The sequence below is a fragment of the Abrus precatorius genome, unplaced genomic scaffold (genome assembly GCF_003935025.1).
Source record: "Abrus precatorius isolate BTA unplaced genomic scaffold, Abrus_2018 Scaffold8, whole genome shotgun sequence".
Lineage (NCBI taxonomy): Eukaryota > Viridiplantae > Streptophyta > Magnoliopsida > Fabales > Fabaceae > Abrus > Abrus precatorius.
In genome coordinates, this window is record NW_020874428.1 from 38,916,509 (window position 1) to 38,939,555 (window position 23,047).

Consider the following 23,047-nt stretch of genomic DNA (forward strand, 5'->3'; position numbering starts at 1 on the left):
AGTTTGATTAATGGTTTACTATCCACCCTTTTATTGCTTAGTTTGCCCATAAAAATGAAAATTTTCAAGTCCACGGCAAGGGTGAAAAAGAAATAATATTTCTTCAAGTGAAAGCTAATGCATTGATAGTTTAACTTGCAAAATAAAAACAAGTAATATTAAACTCAACTTGGAAAATAAATTCGATCATTCAAAACAACAAAGAAAAAGCAAGAAAAAAATCTGTGATCCAAAACAAACCAATAGAAAAAGGCCAAGTCAGCAGCCAATCTTTATTCCATGGTTTACAATCAATCACAATGCATCTTATCTTTCTCTACCACCGCCCCTTGTCATAGTACATGATCCCATCTCATATATGCTTCTAGCTACCTACTCCTTCATTCTCCACTGCACAATTCTCTTATCCTAGTTATCTAATAGTATCACACTTGCTTCAACACACCCAAAAATGGCAGCTTCAGCATCATCCATGATATCAACTCCAGCCTTATCTCCCACCATCCAAAAGCACCAAAACCATCATTTGAAACCATCCAATGTGTGCTTTCAGGGTCTTAGACCCCTCACAAGGTCCACAATCTCAACCAAAGTGAGGACTTTCACTCCCAACAAAAGGGTTGCTCGTGGTGTTGTGAGAGCTGAACTCAACTCAGCTCTTGTGATAAGCCTCAGCACTGGGCTATCCCTCTTTTTGGGAAGGTTTGTGTTCTTCAACTTCCAAAGAGAAAATGTTGCAAAGCAAGTTCCTGAGCAGAATGGACTAACACACTTTGAGGCTGGTGACACACGTGCCAAGGAGTATGTTAGCCTCCTCAAATCCAATGACCCTGTTGGCTTCAACATTGTTGATGTCTTGGCTTGGGGTTCCATTGGCCATGTTGTTGCTTACTATATTTTAGCCACCACTAGCAATGGCTATGACCCCAAATTCTTTGGTTAATTATGTTCCACCACTATGTTCCTTGATTTCTCTTTATCTTTCTTTTGTAGTCTGTAATGTCATGTATAGTTTCCTTGTAAGATCCAGCCACTTCAGCTTATGCTAATTTGGTTTGAATATATAGCAGCTGCTATGGTTAATGCAAAACTGGGCTTCTCTATCTATATGTTCAATTCTGTTAATTTTGTTTTGCTGTTTCTTTTTTCTTTTGTTATGAAATAAATTTTGTAATTTCTGAGTAAAATCATTGGTTTCAGAAATTAGCCAACAAGGTTACGTGATTTTGGCATGTGTTTGTTCATTGATGTCAAATGAATTTAATTGGAATACACTAATAGTATAATGTCAACCAATGTTGGATTGTCATATATTTATATGACAATCCAACATTGTCACACATCACACAGACAGATCACAGGGGAATGAAATTAGTTGTGAGTCTGAGGGGCATGATTGATTATGTAAACTTAATGACTATGATTTGTATGAATTTTATTAAAATTGAGAGCTTTGATGCCAAAATTATCGAAGGCCTTGGGAATTGGCAGGTCTTGGAATCAGAGTATATCTTGTGTCTTACAACTTGGTTAATGCTATTACTCAGCTTCTTGAAATGGATCAGGTGCACCGAGTCTGTAGGGAAACAAATAAGCATGTGACCTGTAAGGAGCTGTCTGGTTTTAAGAGAGGTTTTTTGTTTTTTTACATTTAACTGCAAAACTATTATCTTGTTTTCATTGTAGTTCCTAATTTTAAAGATTTGTATAGAAACATTGAAAATAACTTTTTTTTCCCCTTTTTTAGTGTTTTCTATTTTGAAACAGAAAATAGAATAAAAGTAAAGTGACAATTTTGTAATTAAAAGTGTAAAAGTAAAATAAAAAAAATTTATAAAATTAAATAGCCCAACTTTCCTGCTATGGTGTTTCACAGGTGTTACTAGCTAATGTTATAGGATTTTTCCATTCCCCGTGTATTTTTAAAAAAAAATATATTTTTTCTTTGGAAAAAGAAAACCCTACACTTCTATATTATATTTTAATTCTGATGATCCTACGAATCAAGCACTGTTTATATTCATTTTTAATCAATTATTAAATTTATGAAAAACAGTCATATGATTTATGATGATTCCAATAAAAATAAAACTATAATTTTATATTATAATTTATAAATTCAATTTCTTATTGTTAAAATAATAATTTCTACACATTTTTTTTATCGTACATTTCTGTGTCTTTTTTATTTTTTATTTTATCGTGACACACATGATATGCTTAAATTTACATTTTTGCATTAAACTAGACCACCCAAAAAATTGCATTAGAAAATACAGTAGGAGCGAAAGAAATAGGCTGAATTTCATAAAGATTAGACCAAACCAAATTCATTTTGTCCAAGAACCTACAAGGTGGTTTAAAGCTTTAAACCAAAAAAAAAAGGAGAAAAAAAGTGGGAAGTGAGATTGAATTCAATAGTTGAAAGACTTTTCTAATATTAAAAGGTTCGAACCTGTGAACAAACACTCGTAAGGAGTAGTTTCACTAGTCCAAACAAGCATCAAATTATTAGAATGGGTGAGGGGTGTGTGCTTGGTAAATTTGTAACATTCATAGATGGAATCTCTCCTCCAAAACATGAAATTCTTAATAGTTTCTTTTCCTTTGCGATGAGGTTGAGCTTTGGATGAGTCTTTTCTGTAGAGATTCCTCCAATAATGGTAACATTTTCAATTTTCTGTTGTAATTAGACACAAAGAGGAGGCAAGTATGACTTGACCTTGGAGCATCTTGGACATCCATGTGCACATTACAGCTTGTGCTTTGGTGTGAGCTACAAGACCACATAGTCCTTTCACCTCAAAAATTTACATTAGTGATGAATGTTGACAGATTTTGTTTGGTTCCTGCACAAGAAACTCAATCTTTATTTAGAATACATCCCCACAATGTCATACTATAATCATTAATGATGGAGCCTACTGTTGTGATCATTAGATAGGCATATAACATTTCCACAAGCAATCCATCTCACTTAATACATGGACTTCCTTGTTTTATATAAGAAATCAATTTCTCAAGTTAAGTAATAATGAAATGTTAGCTAGTTTCATTAAATCTTACATTGCCAAAACCATATGTCTCACAACAGCCATTAAAAAATAGATATGTTAATTTTTGTATTAATCTTCCAACTTCCAGAAACTCCTAATTTACTACCACTTATTGCGTGATTAATTGTGTGATTAATTGTGTGGAGATTACGTGCAAAGTGTCCAAAAACCTTAACATTGCACTTTATAAGTTGGTCGGTTATTAACTTGAAAGTTAGAAAATTATTTTTTTCCTTTGTGTTATGGGAAAAGTTTGCCTAAGACTCCAACATATTATAGTCTTAGTGCACAAGTCAATATGTGTTATTATGCTAACCTTGGGAGAGTCTAAATTCAAGTTGTCCCAAATGTATGTTGGAGTCTAGCTTTTAAGGCAGTGGTTCTTCCATGGCGTAACGCATTTGTTCCTACTCATTTATAACAATTTCAAAGCTAGAGTTTTGTAGACTATGGCAATGTTGTTTAACAAGAATACCCTTATTGACATATCAAGACTTGAGCCTTGGACGGTACCAATTATAAAAGTTGGTCACAAAGCTTTTTATCTTATTTAAACAATTCAAAATTAAACCATGTCCCATTCACATATCCTCCAATCATTCTTGCCGACAATGGTGACAATGCTTAAGTTATTACAAAACCTACTAAGACTCAAGACTTACAAAAAGTCAAACAAGTTAATACATGAATATATTCTCAATCATATGCTTAACAAATTGTTTGATCATTTTGTCTCAAAAAATCTCCAAATTCTATATAGAAAATATTTGAAACAAAAATTGAAGTTGATGATGCTAAGAAAAGAAAATATGTCACTGAAAAATGGTTGCAATTTTATATGGTGGATGACAAGCCAATAATGAAATAGGTACATATTTATGAAAATTTAGTTGCAAATATTCTTAATAAAAGGATGCAAATATGTGAAATGTTTCAAATCAATGTCCTGTTGGAAAATTTTTCACCTTCATGAAGCAACTTTAGGAACCATTTGAAATACAAAAAGAATTTTTTATTTTTTTTTGCAAGAACTCATACTAATGTAAAATTACATTTTACAATAAGATTTTACATTGATTATGAAAGAAATTGTATAAAAAAAAGTTGTGATATTTTTTAAATTTACGAGAATATTTTTACATCAGTTCTTTATAATTAGTGTAAAAAGTACTTATTATATTCTAGAAACAACCAATGTAACAAATATTTTTTACATTAGTCTTAAAATCACTCAATGTAAAAATCAAAACAAAGAGATTCTTTAAATTTTTGTGAGATATTTTCTACATTGATTGTTAAAAATGATGTAAAATGTTTTTTTTTTCCACAAACTGATGTAAAAAATTGTTAACAATACCAATTTTATGAACACATCACCTTTTTTGCACATTAGTTTACACAAAGCACTCTAGAGTTTTCATTTCTCTTCAATGCAAGCTTAACAATCTCTCTCTTCTTTGTTCGTTGTATTTTCATTACATTCCCTTTTGCATTTTGTCATTGCTTTTGGTTTGATATGTGGTTTATTTTTTAAGATCTTGGCATTATTTTTAACTTCTGAAGCAACAATTTCACTATTAGGTTGAAGGAAACTAGTCTACATATCAAGTTATTATACCATTTTTCTTACTCTAAATATGTGGAGACTTTATATGCATGACACCTTACTTCTGATCTTTGGATACATTTTTATTCTCTTTTTCTTCTTTTTCTATTAGTATTTTTTTATTTGTGTACATTGATATAGCATGTTGTTTGGTCAACCTTAGGTGTTGAACACACTATGTTTGATGAAAAGCTTGAATAATTACTTAGTACCTTATCTGTTTATAATTTGTATGACCTATAAAGATGTTGAATCATATTGATAGTAAATATTAGGCTAGAAAATAGGCTAAGTTTTAGTAAATATTCCTCTTAATTTATGAAATTGCTTGTGTAGGTTAGTTTGGAAATTGCTTGTGTTTTTTTTTTAAAATCTTGGTAGGATAGCGGATGTTTTGGTGACTTTTATGGTTGAAAGTTATTAAATTTTGAAAAGGAAAGGGTGAAGTGTGTTCCTTGTTGATCAAGTTCCCTTGACCTTTATTCTAGTTTGCAGAATGTACAACTCTATTGACTAATAAAAATTTAGTTTGGACTTGTAGTTAAATTAAGTTGCTTCCTATTTGAATTTTAATTTGTCATATCCTAATTGATTTGTTCAATAATGATAAGCGTAATTTTGAATGAGCTATGATGAATTGATATTATTGATTGAAGACATGTGCCTTTTAATATCAAGTGAAATCTTGGTTTCTCATTCAAAAGTTAATACAACACCTTATTCATCTTCTTGTTGTATTGAATTTTGAATTGTTTAAGTTAGACAATTTGAGAATAAATTTTTTTATCTAGCAGTTACAAATTATTTTATAATTCTTATCATTTTATACTTGACAAAATTTCAGTTCTTTGCATTATCTTTAATATGCAAGCTTGGTTTGCTTAGTTATAGTATATTATACTATTTCAAATTTTGTACTTGGAAAACTATTTTGTTATATAACAATCAAAAAATAATTTATATCAAATGAACATTGTATCTAGCTAAAATCAAATGTACAGTAGTTTTTGCATAACAATGCACTCTTAAGTATCATATCATTTAAGATTTTGTTCTGATCCCCATTTTCGAACGGCATCCAGAAATTTCAATTTGCTTCGTGTTTTGAAACTCCTTAGACCTCCTCGATGATTGCCAACATTACATCTATTTTTCTTTTGAATAAACCTTCCTTGTTTATATTTAGATGTTTCTTGTGAGAATTTGAAGCAAAAAACATTAACACGAGAGTAAATATTGAACTTGAAATCGAGCATTTTGTACCCTGAATACATGATAATTTTTCAGGATAATGGATGATTACAGTAGGTATAAAAAGACCGACATAGAATGAAAATCAAAATCTAAACGATAATTTTGTCGACAAAAAACACAGAACGGTGAATTTCGCCCACGTAGAAAAAGCTAATCCACGCACCTCTCCCTCCCTCGTGCAAAAATAATATTTAAAAAAAGTCATAAAATTCATGTTTCAAATGAAAATTTTATAACACAATAAACACAGTTTTTCTTTTACAGAGACAATAAACACCGCACAGTAGGAAAAACAGAATATCCCATTCCATCCCCCCTAAAACTGGATTTTTTTCCCGAATCTAAAAGTGAATGAATCAAAATAATGTATTCACTGTTCCTCATTCGCTCCATTGCTTTCCTTATTGGAGTGTTCAGCTGCACTATTATTTAGGATTTCCATCATTCTGCACAAAAGTGAAACATCGGCATCAGAACAACCTAAATATACACACCCCAGTTTGCAGCTAAAAATATCTCAAAACTCAACTTGAGGGCACCTCCAACCCACACCCCAATTTTATTTAACAATGGGAAAAATGAGAAAAAATAAGATTATTAGTAAATCTATGATCAGGTTGCCCTTCAAGAGGTTGTGTCTTTGATAGATATACCATGATATTAGCTAGTGTATAAAGAAACAGATGGACTTATTCTATACCTGTAAAAAATCGAATCCATCATGAGTCAAAGTCTTGCAAAATCAATCACTTCATAGAATTTACTCAAATAAATAACAGATGTACCATAACCCCCATCTCAACTCAAAACGTCATGTTTAGTGCATGGTCATAAACAATGACCGGCCTTCTTACTATTAGCTGAAGTGGCTAATACTGTACTACATGGATCAAACAATTGTTTTCAGCAGTAACAAAAACAAAATGGATTGGAATCCTTAAAATGGCATTCAACATTTGAGGTAGTATTTCAATTTGTTATCTGTTTGTAGTATGGCTATAAAACTTGCAGAAGTTTTAACGGGGATTTTAAGCATGAAGCATCAAAAGCTGATAATTGAAATATTGCTTCAATCGACCAGGTTTAACAAATTAAAGACGACAGATGTCATCTGTCTTCCTAATTCCACACCTCTTACCAACTGACATGACACTTACTTCTTGTCCATCTATAACCAAAATTAAGACTCAAGAAAGAGAGATTGTTACAGGTTTAATTGATTAAAACCCAAACTATAAAAGCATATCAAATAAAAGTCTTCGCTTAGGAATTCAGAAACAACATGAAAGCAAACTAACATAACACAAGAGTTAGTCCCTCACACTGAGGGCACTACCTCTCAATCACAACTCTCAAATTTCAAAACAAAGCTACCCACTATTTTTTCTAGGGGTGGCAATTCAATCCATTTATCCACTAACTGTCCAATCCAACCATGGTAAATTCAACCAACCCATCCAATTGTAAGTATTAAAATTAATGAGTTGGATTGGATAACCGTTTGTTATTCGATTAATGAACCATCCAACATATTTTTTAATCCATTGTTCAAGCAGTCCAGAGTTTATTAGTTGGGTATAGCTCTTTAAGGACCAGGTCCTATATAGTGTTATTATGTAAGAATGTGAATAAATATAAAACTTTATTTTATAAAAACACCTATTGAAAAAATAAATAACATAATTTAAATAGATGGGTTGGATATCCATCCATTAAAAATGGTTGATTGATAGGTTCTATGATTTTTTATTAAATGCATTATGGATGGATTAATTTTGTTAATACATTTTAACAGATCATGAATTGATGAATGGTTCATTTTTTACTCATACATTGTAATTTATTCCAATATGCATCCAATTTGACACTTCTAATTTTTCCTAACTTCCCCTGTACAGACTTTTAACCATCCCCTTATTTCCTTCCCTCTACCACTAATGATAACCCACCCCTAATTAACCCACTTTAGTAATAGATTTCTTTCTCCGAACATAAACTTTCCAGGCCATTGGGCTTGTGTCCCCCCTTAGGCCCAACCTCATTATGATGGATTAACATCAAATACTAATATTTGATACTTATAACATGTATACGAACAGGGTGTTAAATGAATTCTGCAATTTGAGATAATGCTACTCAATCTCCACAATTTTGTGATTGCTTGTAATTTACCTATAAAAAGAATCAAAATTCAGATAAGCAAATCTCCCTCCTCAGAGGGGAAGTGATTCTGGATTACCATATCAATTAAATATTTTGGACAGAGTCAACAGACCAAGGAATATTCATTTTAATGGACTAGAAATGAGAATTGTAAATCAACATACCGTTTTACCAAAACCATGAGCTTTCATAACTTCATACAGCTTCCGCATAAGCATTTCTTCTTCAACCTATAAGTAAACATTCAAATTTAGGAAATTCACATCAATGTAGATTAAAACATGAATTTTAGTTAATTATGTCTTAATCAAAGAAAAGTTCAAACCAAATTAAATTATGTCTTGAATACTAACACCCCTTGTCCCCTGGCTGAAAAAAAAATTGTAACATGAAAGTCATCATCACACCATCAAAAGGAGGGAAAAACCCAATTTGGAAGTAGTAGAGTGCCAAATGTCCATTTCTTTAAAGTTTGTTCAACCAAATAAGCATCTCAGTGAGAAATGAAACTGAAAGACCAGAATTGGAATTCATAATGAAACATGGCTTTCCAAAATGGCATCAAAAAGTGTCATAAACATGTCATTCAGAAGATAAATCAGAGAAAGAGCATATAACATCAATAGGAAAGATTGTTTTCTAGTAAGTAAGAGATTGAAATATTAGATATCAAACAAACTAGCCATCACATGTTAAGACAAAGTAGCCATCAAAAGGGCTTTAGCGTGACATATAGAAGATTAATCAGTTTGCTGTCTTATTTGGAGCAACAGATTGAAACCAAATGAGCTAGAATCACATAACGAGTTAATTAAATGTACAGCCAGAAACTAGTATCAAAATCTCAATATACATTTCTCTCTTACAAGCAACACATATCAAATTGCTTTTATACTACCCAAACCCTCCAAATTGAAGAATGCAAATCTCTATCAGACAAAAGCATACAGAACAATGGCCTTCCATTATCAACTCAAAACTTATGGAAATCAAGTCTGAAAAGACAAAAATAAAGCCCCCAAATCAAAATTTTTCTCTCTCCCTCCGGTAGGTAAAGGTGGCAACAAGGGGCCGGCTCAATTATGTTTGCTAAAATATAGAACTTGGACTCTAAATTTAAGGCAAAAATTAATTCCAGAATTTTTGGCTAAATCGACTAGGTTTCTCTTTGATCAAGTTCAGGATGGCTCAGTATATTTAAGTATTCAAATCGAGCATGGTGTTCTATATTGTTTCTTGAATAAAAAGGAGGCTTTTTGGCCCAGCCTACTAAGGCCTAAAGCTTAAATCTGAAAGGTAGCCCATTTTGCCATGTAAAACTGCAAGCCCTAAAATTCAAATTTCAAACTGAGAAATTCATACCTGAAGTTTCTGCAATTCATGCAACATTGATCTATATGATTCCATAAGGACCTCATTCTGCTTATCCATGTGCCTGTTCACCAGAAACATGGAATGAAAAAAAGTTCAAATGAAAAAAGTTGAATTGAGATATGAAGAAGTGTTGGTTCAAGGAAGTGTACTTCAACAACTCTCCAGAATGTCTTGGGTCAAAATTTTGAGGTTCCATGCTGATGCCTGATAATGAAAATTGATGATCAAATCTGAAAAGGGGCACTTGGGAATGTCATTACCTTAATTAAGCCAGTTTAAGACTTTAAAACTAGTAACTATAAATGTAGAAGAGGGCAGGTTCTTTTGAAATAAATAAAGAAACTATTATTTTTGTTATTTAAGTACAGAACTTTGAAACAAAAAACTTTTACAACAAATAAAAAGGTAAAATAAGAGCATGTAGTGTATTAAAAAAAAAGTATAAAATAGTTAAATAATAAGAATAAAATGCAGAAAAGGTCACACTAAATTTACATATAGAAAAACAAACAGGCTCCTCATTCCTCAAATAATACATAAGTAGATTTATTTTGAAAACTTTTAAAATCTTACATTTACTTAGTACCTCTATGAAAGCACTAGTGCAGCCAAATTCATACAAAAGTGAACCTTCAATTCAATATTATACATGAAATAGTAAACACGAAATCCTTTCACCATTGTTTGTAAGTGTTTCAAAATAACAATAATTTCCTACGGACAATTGTCAACTCCACCATCCTCTACCATCAAAATTTATTGGCTCTTCAGAGACATACTCAAACTCTTCTAAAAAATGATGCATAAACAAGGATGTATATTTCCATCATCGTTCAATACACCTCAATTCTCATTACCTAGCTAACGAACTTACAGTCGAGTGGGAGCTGGTTATCAATTCCCATGCTTTCTTGCACATAGTCAACTAAACATAGTTTAAAGAACGCTATTGTAATAAGGACATTTTCAGTAGCTAAAACTAAAGAGAAAGACAATGCAGAGCTCACAGAAAGCTCCTATAAGCACTAATTTCTCATAAAGGAACATAGAAGGAGTCACAACAGTGCATAAAAAGTTGCAGCTTTACATATTATACGCAATTTTCATTTCTACAAAATCATTCCGTATGGTTAAGAAAGCATAGCAGAGGCATATTCTCAAGCACATCATAGGCAGTATCTGGATTTTAGATGCCTAAGCAAAATCTAAACCAAAATCAAGATATGATATAAATAAATAAATAAATAAAAACAAAAATCAATAGAAATTGGGAAACATCAAGAATGTTATGAAAATAACAGAATAGGAAAGAGAAAACAGACTGAATCAAGCAATGGTAATGGAAGCTCTAACGGTGAACACAACGCGGTTGGTGAATGGAAGCTCAAATTAGGGTCGACTGGGGACTTGGGGTTCGTCACTGTTCACTGATGAAATCGAATTTGGGGCTTAGGGTTCGTCACAGAAGAACGATTCATGCTGGAAGCGTTGAGCATTTGGGGTGTGTAACAGATTCACATGGAAGATCTATTTTTCTTTTTTACTTTCCCAAACTGGTTTTTCCTTTGGGTCATAAACCGGTTATTAATGGGCCTTTAAATGGATCCATAAGCCAATATGATAAATTAAATGTTAATGTAATTTTATTTTATAAGAAATTAAAAATAACAATGAAGAATGTGTTATTGAATTTTACTTTTGTTTTTACTTCAAGCATATTTTAAGAAAAAATTTATGAGATTATTATTATTATTATTCATTAAAATTTCACTTTATAATTTTAAGGACAATATCAAATAGTACTTATAATTATAACAATTAAAATGATTATTTATTCTAATTCTATAATATGAGAATAAATTGAAGAATATTTAAAATTTTAGAAACACAAAAAATGATTGCATTAATGATGGACTAGATCAGCGTAAAAGCAGTAAACTTTATTAAATTAAATGCAAAATTGGTTAGATTTATTTGCAGTTCTTCACTACCAATGCAGTGCGAATTTCCACAAAATACAAGCTTGGAAAAAATGAATTGTGTTATAGTTTGCAACATTATGGCCAGAAATAAAGTTGTCTTTTATTTGGTCATACTATCAATAGATGAAATTATGGACTTAATGAGATATAAGTCTTTTTTTAGATTATTTAATTTATTATTAGTTATTTTATTTAAATTCTTTTTCAAAATTCTAAAAGTTGAATCCATAAAAGATAAGGATAAGTAAGTAAAATGCACCATTTGAAAAACAATAGAGAAAAAAGAAGAGAGTAAAAAAAAAGAAAAATTTAAAAATTTACTAAAAATTTAAAACTATATATTTGAATAAGTCTCTTTTACATTTAATTCTATATAATTATAAATTTAAATTTTTTTTAATTTTAAAATAAAAAAATTTATATAAAATAATTAGACAAGAATGTGATCGTAAATTTATAATTCTTTATAATTATATTTTTCTTATTTTTTATAAATCCTAATACTAAAACATTAAAATTTTGTATGTTCAGTTAATACTACTAAGGTGATATATTTACAAGAATAATATTTTTTAAGTTTAATTAAATTTTTAGTTCTTAAAAAAATTGTACTTTTTTAATTTAGTTTATAATATTTTAAATCTATTAAAAATTAATCCTTATCATCAACTTAGTCTTATTAAATAATGAAATAGATAATGGAAATTTAAATGTATTTTTAATTTAGTTTATAATATTTTGAATTTATTAAAAATTAATCTTTATCATTAACTTAGTCTTATTAAATAATGAAATAGATAATGGAAATTCAACTCATCACTCACACATGATAATCTTTAACATATGAAATACCTTGATTGGAGAGAAAAAAAAAAAAAAGATGCTTAGCTAAGAGAATAGGATGAGTTGGAGCAATTAATCATGTGCTTACCTTATGTTTAATAAATTAACCTTAAATAGAAGTGAGATTAATACTGCTTGCATATTTAAAGTTTGATTCACATAAAGAGATTAATGTGCAAAGTGTCATCTCTATCTAGATTAAAAGGTGTGTGTCATTCAATCTCAACTTGGAGTGTAGTGAATGTTAGGACAAAAAGCAAAAGTGTGAGCAACGTGCTTCAAGTAATATTTTTTTTAAAACTATTTTTTCCATTGCATTTTGAACACTCTAAATTTTTTGTCACTTTTAATATTATATTAAATCAATCTTATTGAATTAGAAATAAGTAGTACAAAGAGACTTAAAAACTAGAATTTCTTTTAGCAAAATTTATCGGAACAGATCCAATTAGTAAAGAATCGAAGAACATAAAAAGGAAAAAAGACCCAAAATTTTATTTAATAAGTTTAGATTATCTAGAATAGTTTTATATGAATTATAAAAGGTCTAGAAAGATCCAATAATAGAAAATAAATAAATTACAAAATTTGACCAAAATGATCAAAATATCCTTAGAAATACTTAGAATGAAGGCTTATTTTAGCAAGCAAATGAAGGAGATAAATTCTGAAATTTTTATAATAGATAACACATATATAAAGGTTATGGACGTGCAAGTATGGAGCCTAAAAGACAAGTATAGAAATTACTCAAATTTCTCCAAAAAGAGGCCCAAAAATCAAGTATAGATGAAGGAAAGTGGGCTAGGAATAGTACGGAGCTATGTGACTCATTAGGAGCCCATGTGAGACTAATTATGATTAAGGAATAAAATTATTTATGGTTTAATTCCAGCTGAATGGGTGATGAGAAGGTTGTCACTACCTCTATCAAAATATAAACAAAATTAATGTAGTACTAGATTGAATCAACTTAGGGCGTTCTCTTGTGAACATTGGGTATAAAATTATACATCAAACATGTCATGAGCACTAAGTCCAGAAAATAAACAAGGGAGTTTTATTGTTTTTAGATTTAAAATCATTCAAGTAGGAAACTAAATTGGAAAAATCAATCAATGAAAGATATTAATCCCTAGTTCATCCATATTGATTTCATCATAAATCCTCTTAAAATCAACACATCATCCTTCCCTAGAATTAGGTTAATTAGAGCAAGTGTCAATTAATCTTAATTTCTCATGCAAGATTAAGCAAATCACATGAGCTCCAATCCTTGGTCCTTAGAATTAAGCACACTTAGAATCAAACCCAGAATTAAGCAAACTGAGTTTTAAACCTGTGTTAAAAACAAAATTAAGATTGATTAAGTAACAACCTCTATTTAATTCTTAACTCAGTTTTCAAGAGATTAGGAAAAATGAAATTCATGGAAAGAAATTTGAATTGGCAATCAAACCAAGATTTCAAGAACCTCTATGAACTTGTTAGGGATTAATAAACAAAATTTAGCCTTCTATGAGAATGGGGTCAGCATTACAAGAGATGATGCCCAACAAAACTAAAGAAAATTCAAATAAATTAGAAAAGAAACAAGATTAAGTAAGAAAGAAATCCAAATTTGAACCTTTGGCTGCTACCAAGGTTCTGACCTAAAACCTCTACAAAGTGTATGTAATGAAAAGTACAATAATGGCAAAAAGATCTTTATCCTAAAAGTGAAAATCCTATTTATAGTAAAAATAATGCTTCCTGAAGTGATCACTTTGGCTATTAATAGTGTTTACGTGCAGCCTATTGCATTTTCTCCTCTCTGTAATGTTCACTTTCACTAGTGAAAGTGGTTACGAGCAACGCGCGTAATTACTATGACTAGTGAAAGTAAGCACGTGCAGCTTCATTGGACCAAACAAGCCTGTGCATAATCACTATGAGTAGTGAAAGTGATTATGTGCAGTCTCCTTTAGGAAATGCTATATGTAGTGTTAACTATCATAGTGAATACGTGCAGCTTCTTCTTCCAGATCTGACTCTATAGTGACTACTTTCATTGTTGGAAGTGATTACTTTCACTTGACTCCTGGGGATAGCTTGCTATAGTGACTACTTTGGGTACTAGAAGTAGTTACTTTCACCCAATTTCTTCTCTAAGTTCAACTCTCATAGATTTTGACCAAAAATTCTTGTACAATTATTTTAGTGAGTAAAATTGCAAAAGATAATTACAAAAATCAATGTAAATTGAACAAAAAATAAGAAAGTTAAAATAATTGGCAAAATTGAGATTTTTATGGTATTTATAATTTTTAACTTCATTTTTCCTTTAAAAATCTATGAAAAAGATAGGTAAAATATTAACAAAATGTGGATTCATCAATGGGTATATTCCACAAGAGCCAATGAAGTTAAGTCAAGTCAACAAAGTAATCAATAAGTAGATAAAGCTAATGATGAGTAATTTGTGTTAAAGATTGGATTAATTCTCATTCAATGGATCTAATTGAACCATAAACATGACCATTGGATTTGAACTAAATAGGTTTCAAAAAGTAATTAAAATAGAACTAGAAAGGTTAAAATCTAACTAGAAGTACAAAAGTCATCATGAAAGGGCAATTTAAACTTTTACAAATGTGCACATGTATAGGCTTGTGGAATAAGGTAAAAAAAAGACTAAAATCAAACCTCAACACTTGTGAGAGAGGGTAGCAGCTAATAGGTTCTCTTGAGAGGGACCAAAATCAAGAAAAATTGTTATTTAAAGGCATGCATGCAAAGAGAAGAACTTTCACCAATTTTCATGCAAGCCTAAGGAGTTTTTCATTCTTCTTCATCTTAATTCTCTCTAAACACTTCCAAGTTCATCTCAAACACTTCTCTTGAACTCCACGAAGTTAGATCAACTAATATCCTATCATAAAAGCCTTGAATCAAGCATTCAACCCCACAAAAAATATCTAGATACCTCACAAATCCACAAAGCTTATAATCTTTCTTCTTGGAGATCATTGTCACGTGAGTAAAAAGGAGGACAAAAGAGAAGGAAACTCACTTCCAAGAGGAGAAAGAGAGCAAAAAGGGAAGAGGAGAAGGATCATCTAAGGATCAATCCAAAAACACTAAATAAGGAAGTAATTTCATAATCAAGGGAAATAATTTGTGATTTTGAGTCAAATGGGAGCTTTAACCCTTTTTGGTTATGTTGAAGTTGCATGTGTTAGTGAATCTATGATTTAAAGCTTGATTAAAGCAAGTAAATGCATGAAAATCACTATGAACCACAAAATATGTTATGTTGTTGATGACTTTGTTTGCTATGTGATCAGTTGCATGAAAATCTTGCATATTCGTGTGGATCTATTCCAAGAGGAGAAAGAGAGCAAAAAGGGAAGAAGAGAAAGATCACCTAAGAATCAATCCAAAAACACGAAATAAGGAAGTACTTTTCATAATCAAGGGGAATAATTTGTGATTTTGAGTCAAATAGGAGCTTTAACCCTTTTTGGTTATGTTGAAGTTGCATATGTTGGTGAATCTATGATTAAAAGCTTGATTAAAGCAAGTAAATGGATGAAAATCACTATAAATCACAAAGTATGTTATGTTGTTAATGACTTTGTTAGCTATGTGATCAGTTGCATGAAAATCTTGCATATTCATGTGGATCTATGATTTTGTAACTTGTTTCTATTGTGTCTAAGTTTAATTCATAATTTTCTTTTGGATTGAAATTATTTTGAAGTCAAAATGAATTTCTAAACTATTTGGGAAGATTTAATAAAGAAATTTCTAAAAAGAAATGGATTAAAAATGAAAAGTAACCAGGATAAAAACCCTTTGACTTTTGGACATATTTGGACCTATAGACTACATGGACATATGATGAGCACAAATTTTTCAAAAGATAAATTTAAAAGATTGAACCCAAAAATAAAAATAAAAATATCATGGATTTGTACTCAAAAATACCTTGAAAGTACAAGATACTTGACCACGTCTGTGGTAGGACCAAGAGAATGATTTGGACCATATTTGGATATAAACTAATGACCTTGAATACATGGGAGACATGTTGAACCATTTGAGACTTACCAGAGTTGGAGACAAGAACTTTTTTGCAATTAATATAAAATATAAGGACTAAAGTGTAAATATTATAAAATATGAGAAAACCTTTGCAAAAATTTTTGTTAGTATTTTATTCATAAATATAGTTAAATTATAAAAATCTTCTACTATTTTTTTCCTTATTTGGAATTATATTGAATTAGTTATGATTTTTCTAAGTTTCTGTTGCATGAAAATAGTATTCTATGAGCAATATGCTTTGATTTATTTTTGTCTTAATATTTGTAAGTAGTGTTATTTTATTCATATTTTTTTTATGATAATAGACACCTTAATCGAACTATGCTCACTAGTTTCACTTGATTTGGATTTGAAATAAAATAGTTATAAATTTTTTAATATCCTCTTATGTGTAAATGATTTCCTGAGACTTTCAATTATTTTCATATTAAAATTCATGTATGATGTTATTTTATTTATATTGTTATACGAAAGTAAATTTAATAAGAAAAATATTCTCATTGAGTTTTCTCAAATTGAAGTTAAAATAAGTTAATTATGAATTTCTCAATATGTTGTTATATGAAAGTAATGTTTTTGTATATGATACTGGGACATTTGGACTTAAAACAAAATATATATGAATTTTCTATTGAACTGGTTCTCAAAAGTAAATTATTGTGAGTAACTAAGGATATATATAACTTATTCTGAAATCTAAAAGTGATAATTTTTACTTGTATTCTTATGTAAAACTAGATTATCAAAGTGAAAGAATATCACTCGTTTCATAAATTTTGGTGATGGATTAAATGATTTATGGTTTTTTCAATATGTTATTACTGAATTGTGCTATTTTGTAACATGTACTGAGAATTTATTGTTGGAAAATAATAAAATTATATTTTAAAAGAATTTATTAATTATTGTTATTTTCTTATTCTAATTTAATTGTTATTACTACTGATATTTGCCGTTATATATAACGTTTATGAGATAATTGTTATTATTACTTATATTTTTAGTTATATGTAACGTTTACGTGAGCAATTACACTGGTAAAAGTATTCTTATATTTTGGAAAAACCGTACAAAAAGAGGATTGACTTTTTTAAATATATTAATTTTTTGGGTTACGAGTTTAAGATCTTGCTAGTTCTTGAGAGCCTTGGTTTTTAGAGGAAAAAAGTCTGTTGTATCATGGAGGATTTTTTACTACATCGAAATATTCCTTAAAAACAATGTTCTACATGTCTCAGACTAAATTATTGATCAGCTATTTCGGGTCATTTTTTACAACAATCTTAAGAATTATGGCTAAATTAATAAATAATAAAACCCATCAACAATGCTGTAAATAACCATGAAAACTAACTCAATGTTAATCCAAATTATTCCTGTAGTCAACTATGCAAAACCTTTCCCAGACGTAGCAAAGATAGAGATGTTCCAAGGAAAAAACTTCAAATGATAGCATACGTGTGTCTATTCTGTTATTGACCTGCACATTGTAGCTCATACTCTCACACAACCGAAAATAGATTCATTTGCTACCCCAAAATAGTTGGAAGATTGGACTTCTGCTAACAAGGTTTGTAAACATACTATTCTCAATGTATTGTCTAATGAATTATTTGATGTCTATCGTTCCTATAAGGAAACCAACAAAATTTGAGAGTTTTTGATTCTCAAATATACTACTAAGGATGACGGAAGAGAAAAGTTCATCATCGGACACTATTATGAGTGAGAGATGAACGATGAAGAAGATATCAAGACTCAGATCAATGAATACTACAAGTTGTTGGAAGACATGAAAGCTGAGAAGATCAAACTACCTGAGAATTTTGTAGTTGGACTACTAATTGAAAAATTACCAGTCTCTTGGAAGAATTATAAGCAACAACTAAAGCATAAGAATAAACTGTCGTCTCTAGCTGAACTTATCACCCACATTATCATTGAGGACACAAATAGGAAGGAACATAAGGCTGCAAGGACAAAGACATTAGCATCAATGGCAAACATGATACAAGCTAATAAGAAAAGGTACAATAATAAACCTAACCAAAGGTCTCATTATAATAAACCGTATATCTCAAAAGTGAATAATCTCACTTTCAAAACTGGTGGAGGAAATTGTTTTGTTTGTGTTACTCAATACAGACACAAGAAAAGAAGCGACAATCCTCCAAAACTAAATGCAAATTTGGTTAAAGGACATCATAATTGCGGTCATTTCTCAAGCCTTGCTAATGGCTAATGTGAGTGATTGGGTGGCAAACTCTAGGCTACCAAGCACATCTATGCAAACAAAAATATGTTTACATCCTACACTTCAGTGGGAGATGGAGAAGAATAAGTGTATTTTAGTGACTCAAGGACTGCTGAAGTTCTTAGAAAAGGAAAAGTTCTTTTAAAGCTCACATCTAGCAAGACCCTGACTCTTAATAAGTGCTATATGTGCCTAGTATTAGGGCGAACTTAATTTCTGTAAGTTTACTAGGGAAGATTGGAGTCAAGGTGTCTTTTGAATTTGATAAAATTATGATGACAAAAAATAATGTGTTTGTGAGAAAGTGTTATTGTAAACATGGACTCTTTATACTCAATGTTGCTCATGTTATCAATAAAAATATTTCATCTTCTGCTTATTTGATTAACTTTATGGATATTTGGCATACTAGATTAGGACATGTTAGTGTTTCTTATATAATGGAAATGCAATATCAAGGTTTGATTTCTGGTTTTAGTAATGGATGCTTAGGCAAATGTGAAATATGTGTAGAATCAAAAACAACTAAAAAGTCATGCTTACCTATGGAAAGAAACACCGAAATACTAGAATTAATTCATTCTGATTTGGGAGATTTAAAGCAAACTATGACTAGAGGAAGAAAAAATATATATGTGACTTTTATTAATGATTTTTCTATATATAACTCATAATCTTAGTAATAATCATTAGGTCACTTTGGCTAGGTTATTAAAATATTTGAGAGGTATGAACTATGGTATTACTTATAATAGATTTCCAACTGTATTTGAAGGATACAGTGATGCTAATTGAATTTCAGATTCATATGAGATTAAATCCACTAGTAATTTTTTGTCTTCACCTTTAGCGGTGATGCAGTAACTTGAAGTTCAGCAAAACAAAAGAATGAGATAATAAAAAAGTTGCTAAAGGATGGAATTATATATATTGACTATGTGAAGTCAGAATTGAACTTGGCAGATTCTTTGACCAAGCCTTTAGGAAAGAATTTAATAAATACCACATCAAAGGAAATGAGTCTTAAGCTAATTTGATATCTAACATTGATAGTAACCCAACCTTATGAGTAGAGATCCCATGAAAAGGTTAATATGGATAATAACAAGTCACTTGTTAGTCTTGCTAGTACATTATTTATCTTTTCCTATGGTAAGAGAAATATAAGAAGTACTAGACTGTGTAACACCTCTATTTTATTATTTATTAATTTTGTATTTGGTATAAGTTCTTAATGCATGTTGCTTGAAATTAGGAGAGTTTTAAATGTTTAAATTGCAGGATTTCTCGTGTAGCGAGATGTGTCTCGCTGTGGCAAGAAATCAACATCCAGAATCAAGCATTCTGATGTTCTCTCACTGTAGCGAGGATCTTCTCGCTGTAGCTAGAATGACAGATAGCAAAGTGCAATTTTGTCTAGTTTTTTCGCTGTAACGAAAGAAGGTCTCGTTGTAGCGAGAATTGACTCGTTGTAACGAGAATATCACGAGTTGAGGGGTATTTAAGGATTTCTAAGTTAAGAAACTTGGATTATAATCCAAGTTATGACCTTCTACGTTTCCTCTAACCTCTCTTCTCTTTTTCTCAAAAAAATCTTGAAAGATCTCAACCTTTCTCCAATCCAAGCTTAGGAGTTCACTTTCCTTGCTTCTTGGTAAGTTCTTGAAGTTTGGTTCTCCATTCCTTTGGTTATTTTCTTGATTTTCCTTCTCTAAATGAGATCACTTGTGATATTTAGGAAGAACTCCACATTTTAAGCAAGAATCCTCAAAAACCCTTTACTAAACTTCCATTTGAAGGTAAGGAGAGCTCTATTTTGTTACTAAGAAATTATTATGTTTATGTTTATGAAAATATTGTGATAAAATGTTTGATTTGAGTATGTGGTAGATGATAATATGTTTCGTTATATTTAGAATATGTTTTGTTATATTTGAAGCGTGTCTTGTGATGATTGATGATAGGTGTGATCTTTATTCTAAATATATGCATGTATATGGTGGACTGAGTTGGAGAGAACTATCTCTCGGCAATGATTGAGTGATGTATGACATAGTAATGAACTAGAATAAAATATAGAGAGATGAGATAGAAACATGAGAAGGGAAGGGAAATAAGAAAGGAATCTGATAAGGACGAGTATGGACAGTTCAGAGGTACACTGCGAGTGTGAAAGACGGAGAAGACTAAGAAGTCTTAAAGAAATACGGGTGGTGGATGCTCCTCTTGAATTGCGCAAGACAAATGAGAGTAAGAGTACCACAGGCCTCATACTTGTTTTTTGACTAATATTCCTGACCATGCTTTTGCTAAAAGAGGTTGGGTCGGCACACGTTGTATCCGTGTAGCTGCGACTATCCAACAACTATCTATGCTAATGAAGACCTCGAGAGATCTCAGATGCAGTGAAAGTGAGAACTGAAAGTGTTAATAGTAATAGACCTAAGTTGAATAAATTTGATGACTAATTATTTTGTTATATGATGCTTGCATGACTTCTTTATCTGTATCACTGAATTATTTGTGAATGTATGCTTAGTAATGAAAATAAAGACTCATCCTCACGTAAACATTTTAGGAAACCAAGATGACAACACCCACCGAGAGAATTAGATTAGTAGATAGTTCTATAACTAATAGATTAAATTATGTATTTAATGAGTATCAAAAACTTTGTTTCTTTAGGATTGCTATATATGTAAATGATGTACCTAGTAGCTTTATTATGTTGGAAATTGAATTAGCTTATAGTATTCCTTTTGATTTTTCCGTAAGTAGAATCAATCATACCCTCTGTGTATATATCTTTCTTGGTACCGTGAGAACCTCAGCAACTTTAACCTACATGTTCACGTATCATGACCACGATCATCTTGGGAGACCATCTTAATGGATGTTTGAGCAGATTACGAGCACCCAGGTTACTATAGACCCTGGTTATCTGTATCTCAGATCAGATGATGACCTCAACTCCGATGATATAACAATGATAGAGGGATGGCACGGAGATGACCAGTTTCTCTATGGTCACGTGATGGATAGGCTGCTCATGAGGACTTCTTATGTTTTGTATTTTGAAAATGTTAAAAAAGAGTCCTAATGTATTTTATTGTATTTTAATGAATATTTTGTAAATATTAATATCTTGTATATTATGAATTCAAGGTATGACCGTGACATTTTAATGTTTCCTCTTGAAATTCGTTTAATTATTATTGTTTTGTTATTCAAAGTTCTCATACGTTTAAGCAAAATCACGGAATATGTTATGATTTCATTGTTATATTCACTCGATAATAAATTTAACAAATTTTACATTGTATTCTAAAAATTATACTTATTATGTTGAATAAAAATAAGGATGTTACATATTGCATTAATGTGAGGATAAACAGAAGCTTTAATAGGACTCTAATTTACATAAAAATTGTATTGATTTATAGAAGTTTTACTTCATTGATTACATTATTAATTAAGGTCCTATTTTATTTAGGTCTGATTCATAGTCCAGATGACACCAGAGTTGAATCATTTAGGTGTAATTCAGTTTTAAAATAAGTTATTTTCTTACGTTACATTCTTTTAAAAAAAGTAGGAGATTTTTGAAAAATAATATAATTATATTTCAAAAGAATTTATTAATTATTATTATTATTATTTTATTATTCTAAGTTATTATTACTGATATTTGTCGTTACATATAATGTTTATGAGATAATTGTTATTATTACTTATATTTTTAGTTATATGTAACGTTTACGTGAGCAATTACAGTGTTAACATCTTTAATTTTATTTAATAGATAAATAAATTTCATGGCAGATAGAATAATTAATTTCATTTCGAATACATATAGATTTAAAAATTTCACTAAGGATAATTCCCAAATGTTCTTTATAATCGAAATTTGTTCGAATATTTAAATTATAAAATCTGACATTGAAATCATTTACACAATTTAGTTCTTCCAAGGTAGAATTTGAACAATTAGTATAATTTTTCAAACAATTCTAATCTTTACAAAGCAGCCTTCCCTCCAACACCATGGGATTATGAATCTAGAACAGTTGCACATCTTTATTGCTTTACATCCATTTCCTGAAAATATTAGTAAGGGGTGAGTATATCCCGCCCCACTAAACCTCAGGGTTAACATAAATAAACACTAACATGCTTATACAGTGTCAAAATACCAATCAACATAGATCAAATTAACAATAACACTCAATCATCCAAGTTATCATTACAAGGAGCACACACACAAAACAAACAACTAATCTTACTCATTATTTCTAATCATTTATCCTTCTACTAATCCGCATGCCATGCTACATGTATCGTACCACGTCAATTAGTATATCACAACACGTGCCTTAATAGCACCTGTCGATGCATTACAACACATATACTGCAACAACACCAACCA

The 23,047-nt window shown here is 30.4% G+C and overlaps 2 protein-coding genes across 6 annotated transcripts; one reads left to right on the top strand and one right to left on the bottom strand.

Moving 5' to 3' along the window:
* The first annotated feature begins 339 nt into the window (after positions 1-339).
* On the top strand, positions 340-1,224 carry LOC113846468 (photosystem I reaction center subunit V, chloroplastic). Its single transcript, XM_027474789.1, has one exon. It carries the CDS (start codon positions 452-454, stop codon positions 941-943), a length of 492 nt encoding a protein of 163 aa, XP_027330590.1. The 5' UTR covers positions 340-451; the 3' UTR covers positions 944-1,224.
* A 4,819-nt stretch (positions 1,225-6,043) lies between these two features.
* On the bottom strand, positions 6,044-11,001 carry LOC113847889. Of its 5 annotated transcripts, none has more exons than XM_027477201.1 (6): positions 10,776-11,001; positions 10,311-10,359; positions 9,603-9,683; positions 9,442-9,514; positions 8,244-8,309; positions 6,044-6,362 (listed from the first exon to the last, which is right to left on the bottom strand). In XM_027477201.1, exons 3-6 carry the CDS (start codon positions 9,647-9,649, stop codon positions 6,342-6,344), a joined length of 207 nt encoding a protein of 68 aa, XP_027333002.1. In that variant the 5' UTR covers positions 9,650-9,683; positions 10,311-10,359; positions 10,776-11,001; the 3' UTR covers positions 6,044-6,341. The 5 variants fall into 5 exon arrangements, with proteins under 5 accessions (XP_027333002.1, XP_027333005.1, XP_027333003.1 ...); XM_027477204.1 differs by having other exon boundaries at positions 9,603-9,696; XM_027477202.1 differs by having other exon boundaries at positions 10,311-10,363.
* Between the last annotated feature and the right edge of the window lie 12,046 nt (positions 11,002-23,047).

Coding starts and splice junctions, on each gene's coding strand:
- LOC113846468 (XM_027474789.1), top strand. CDS start 452: ATGGCAGCTTCAGCATCATCCATGATATCAACTCCAGCCTTATCTCCC.
- LOC113847889 (XM_027477199.1), bottom strand. Junction 9,515..9,602: donor CATTCTGGAGAGTTGTTGAA/GTACACTTCCTT, acceptor TCTGGTGAACAG/GCACATGGATAAGCAGAATG. Junction 6,363..8,243: donor CTCATGGTTTTGGTAAAACG/GTATGTTGATTT, acceptor ACTTTTGTGCAG/AATGATGGAAATCCTAAATA.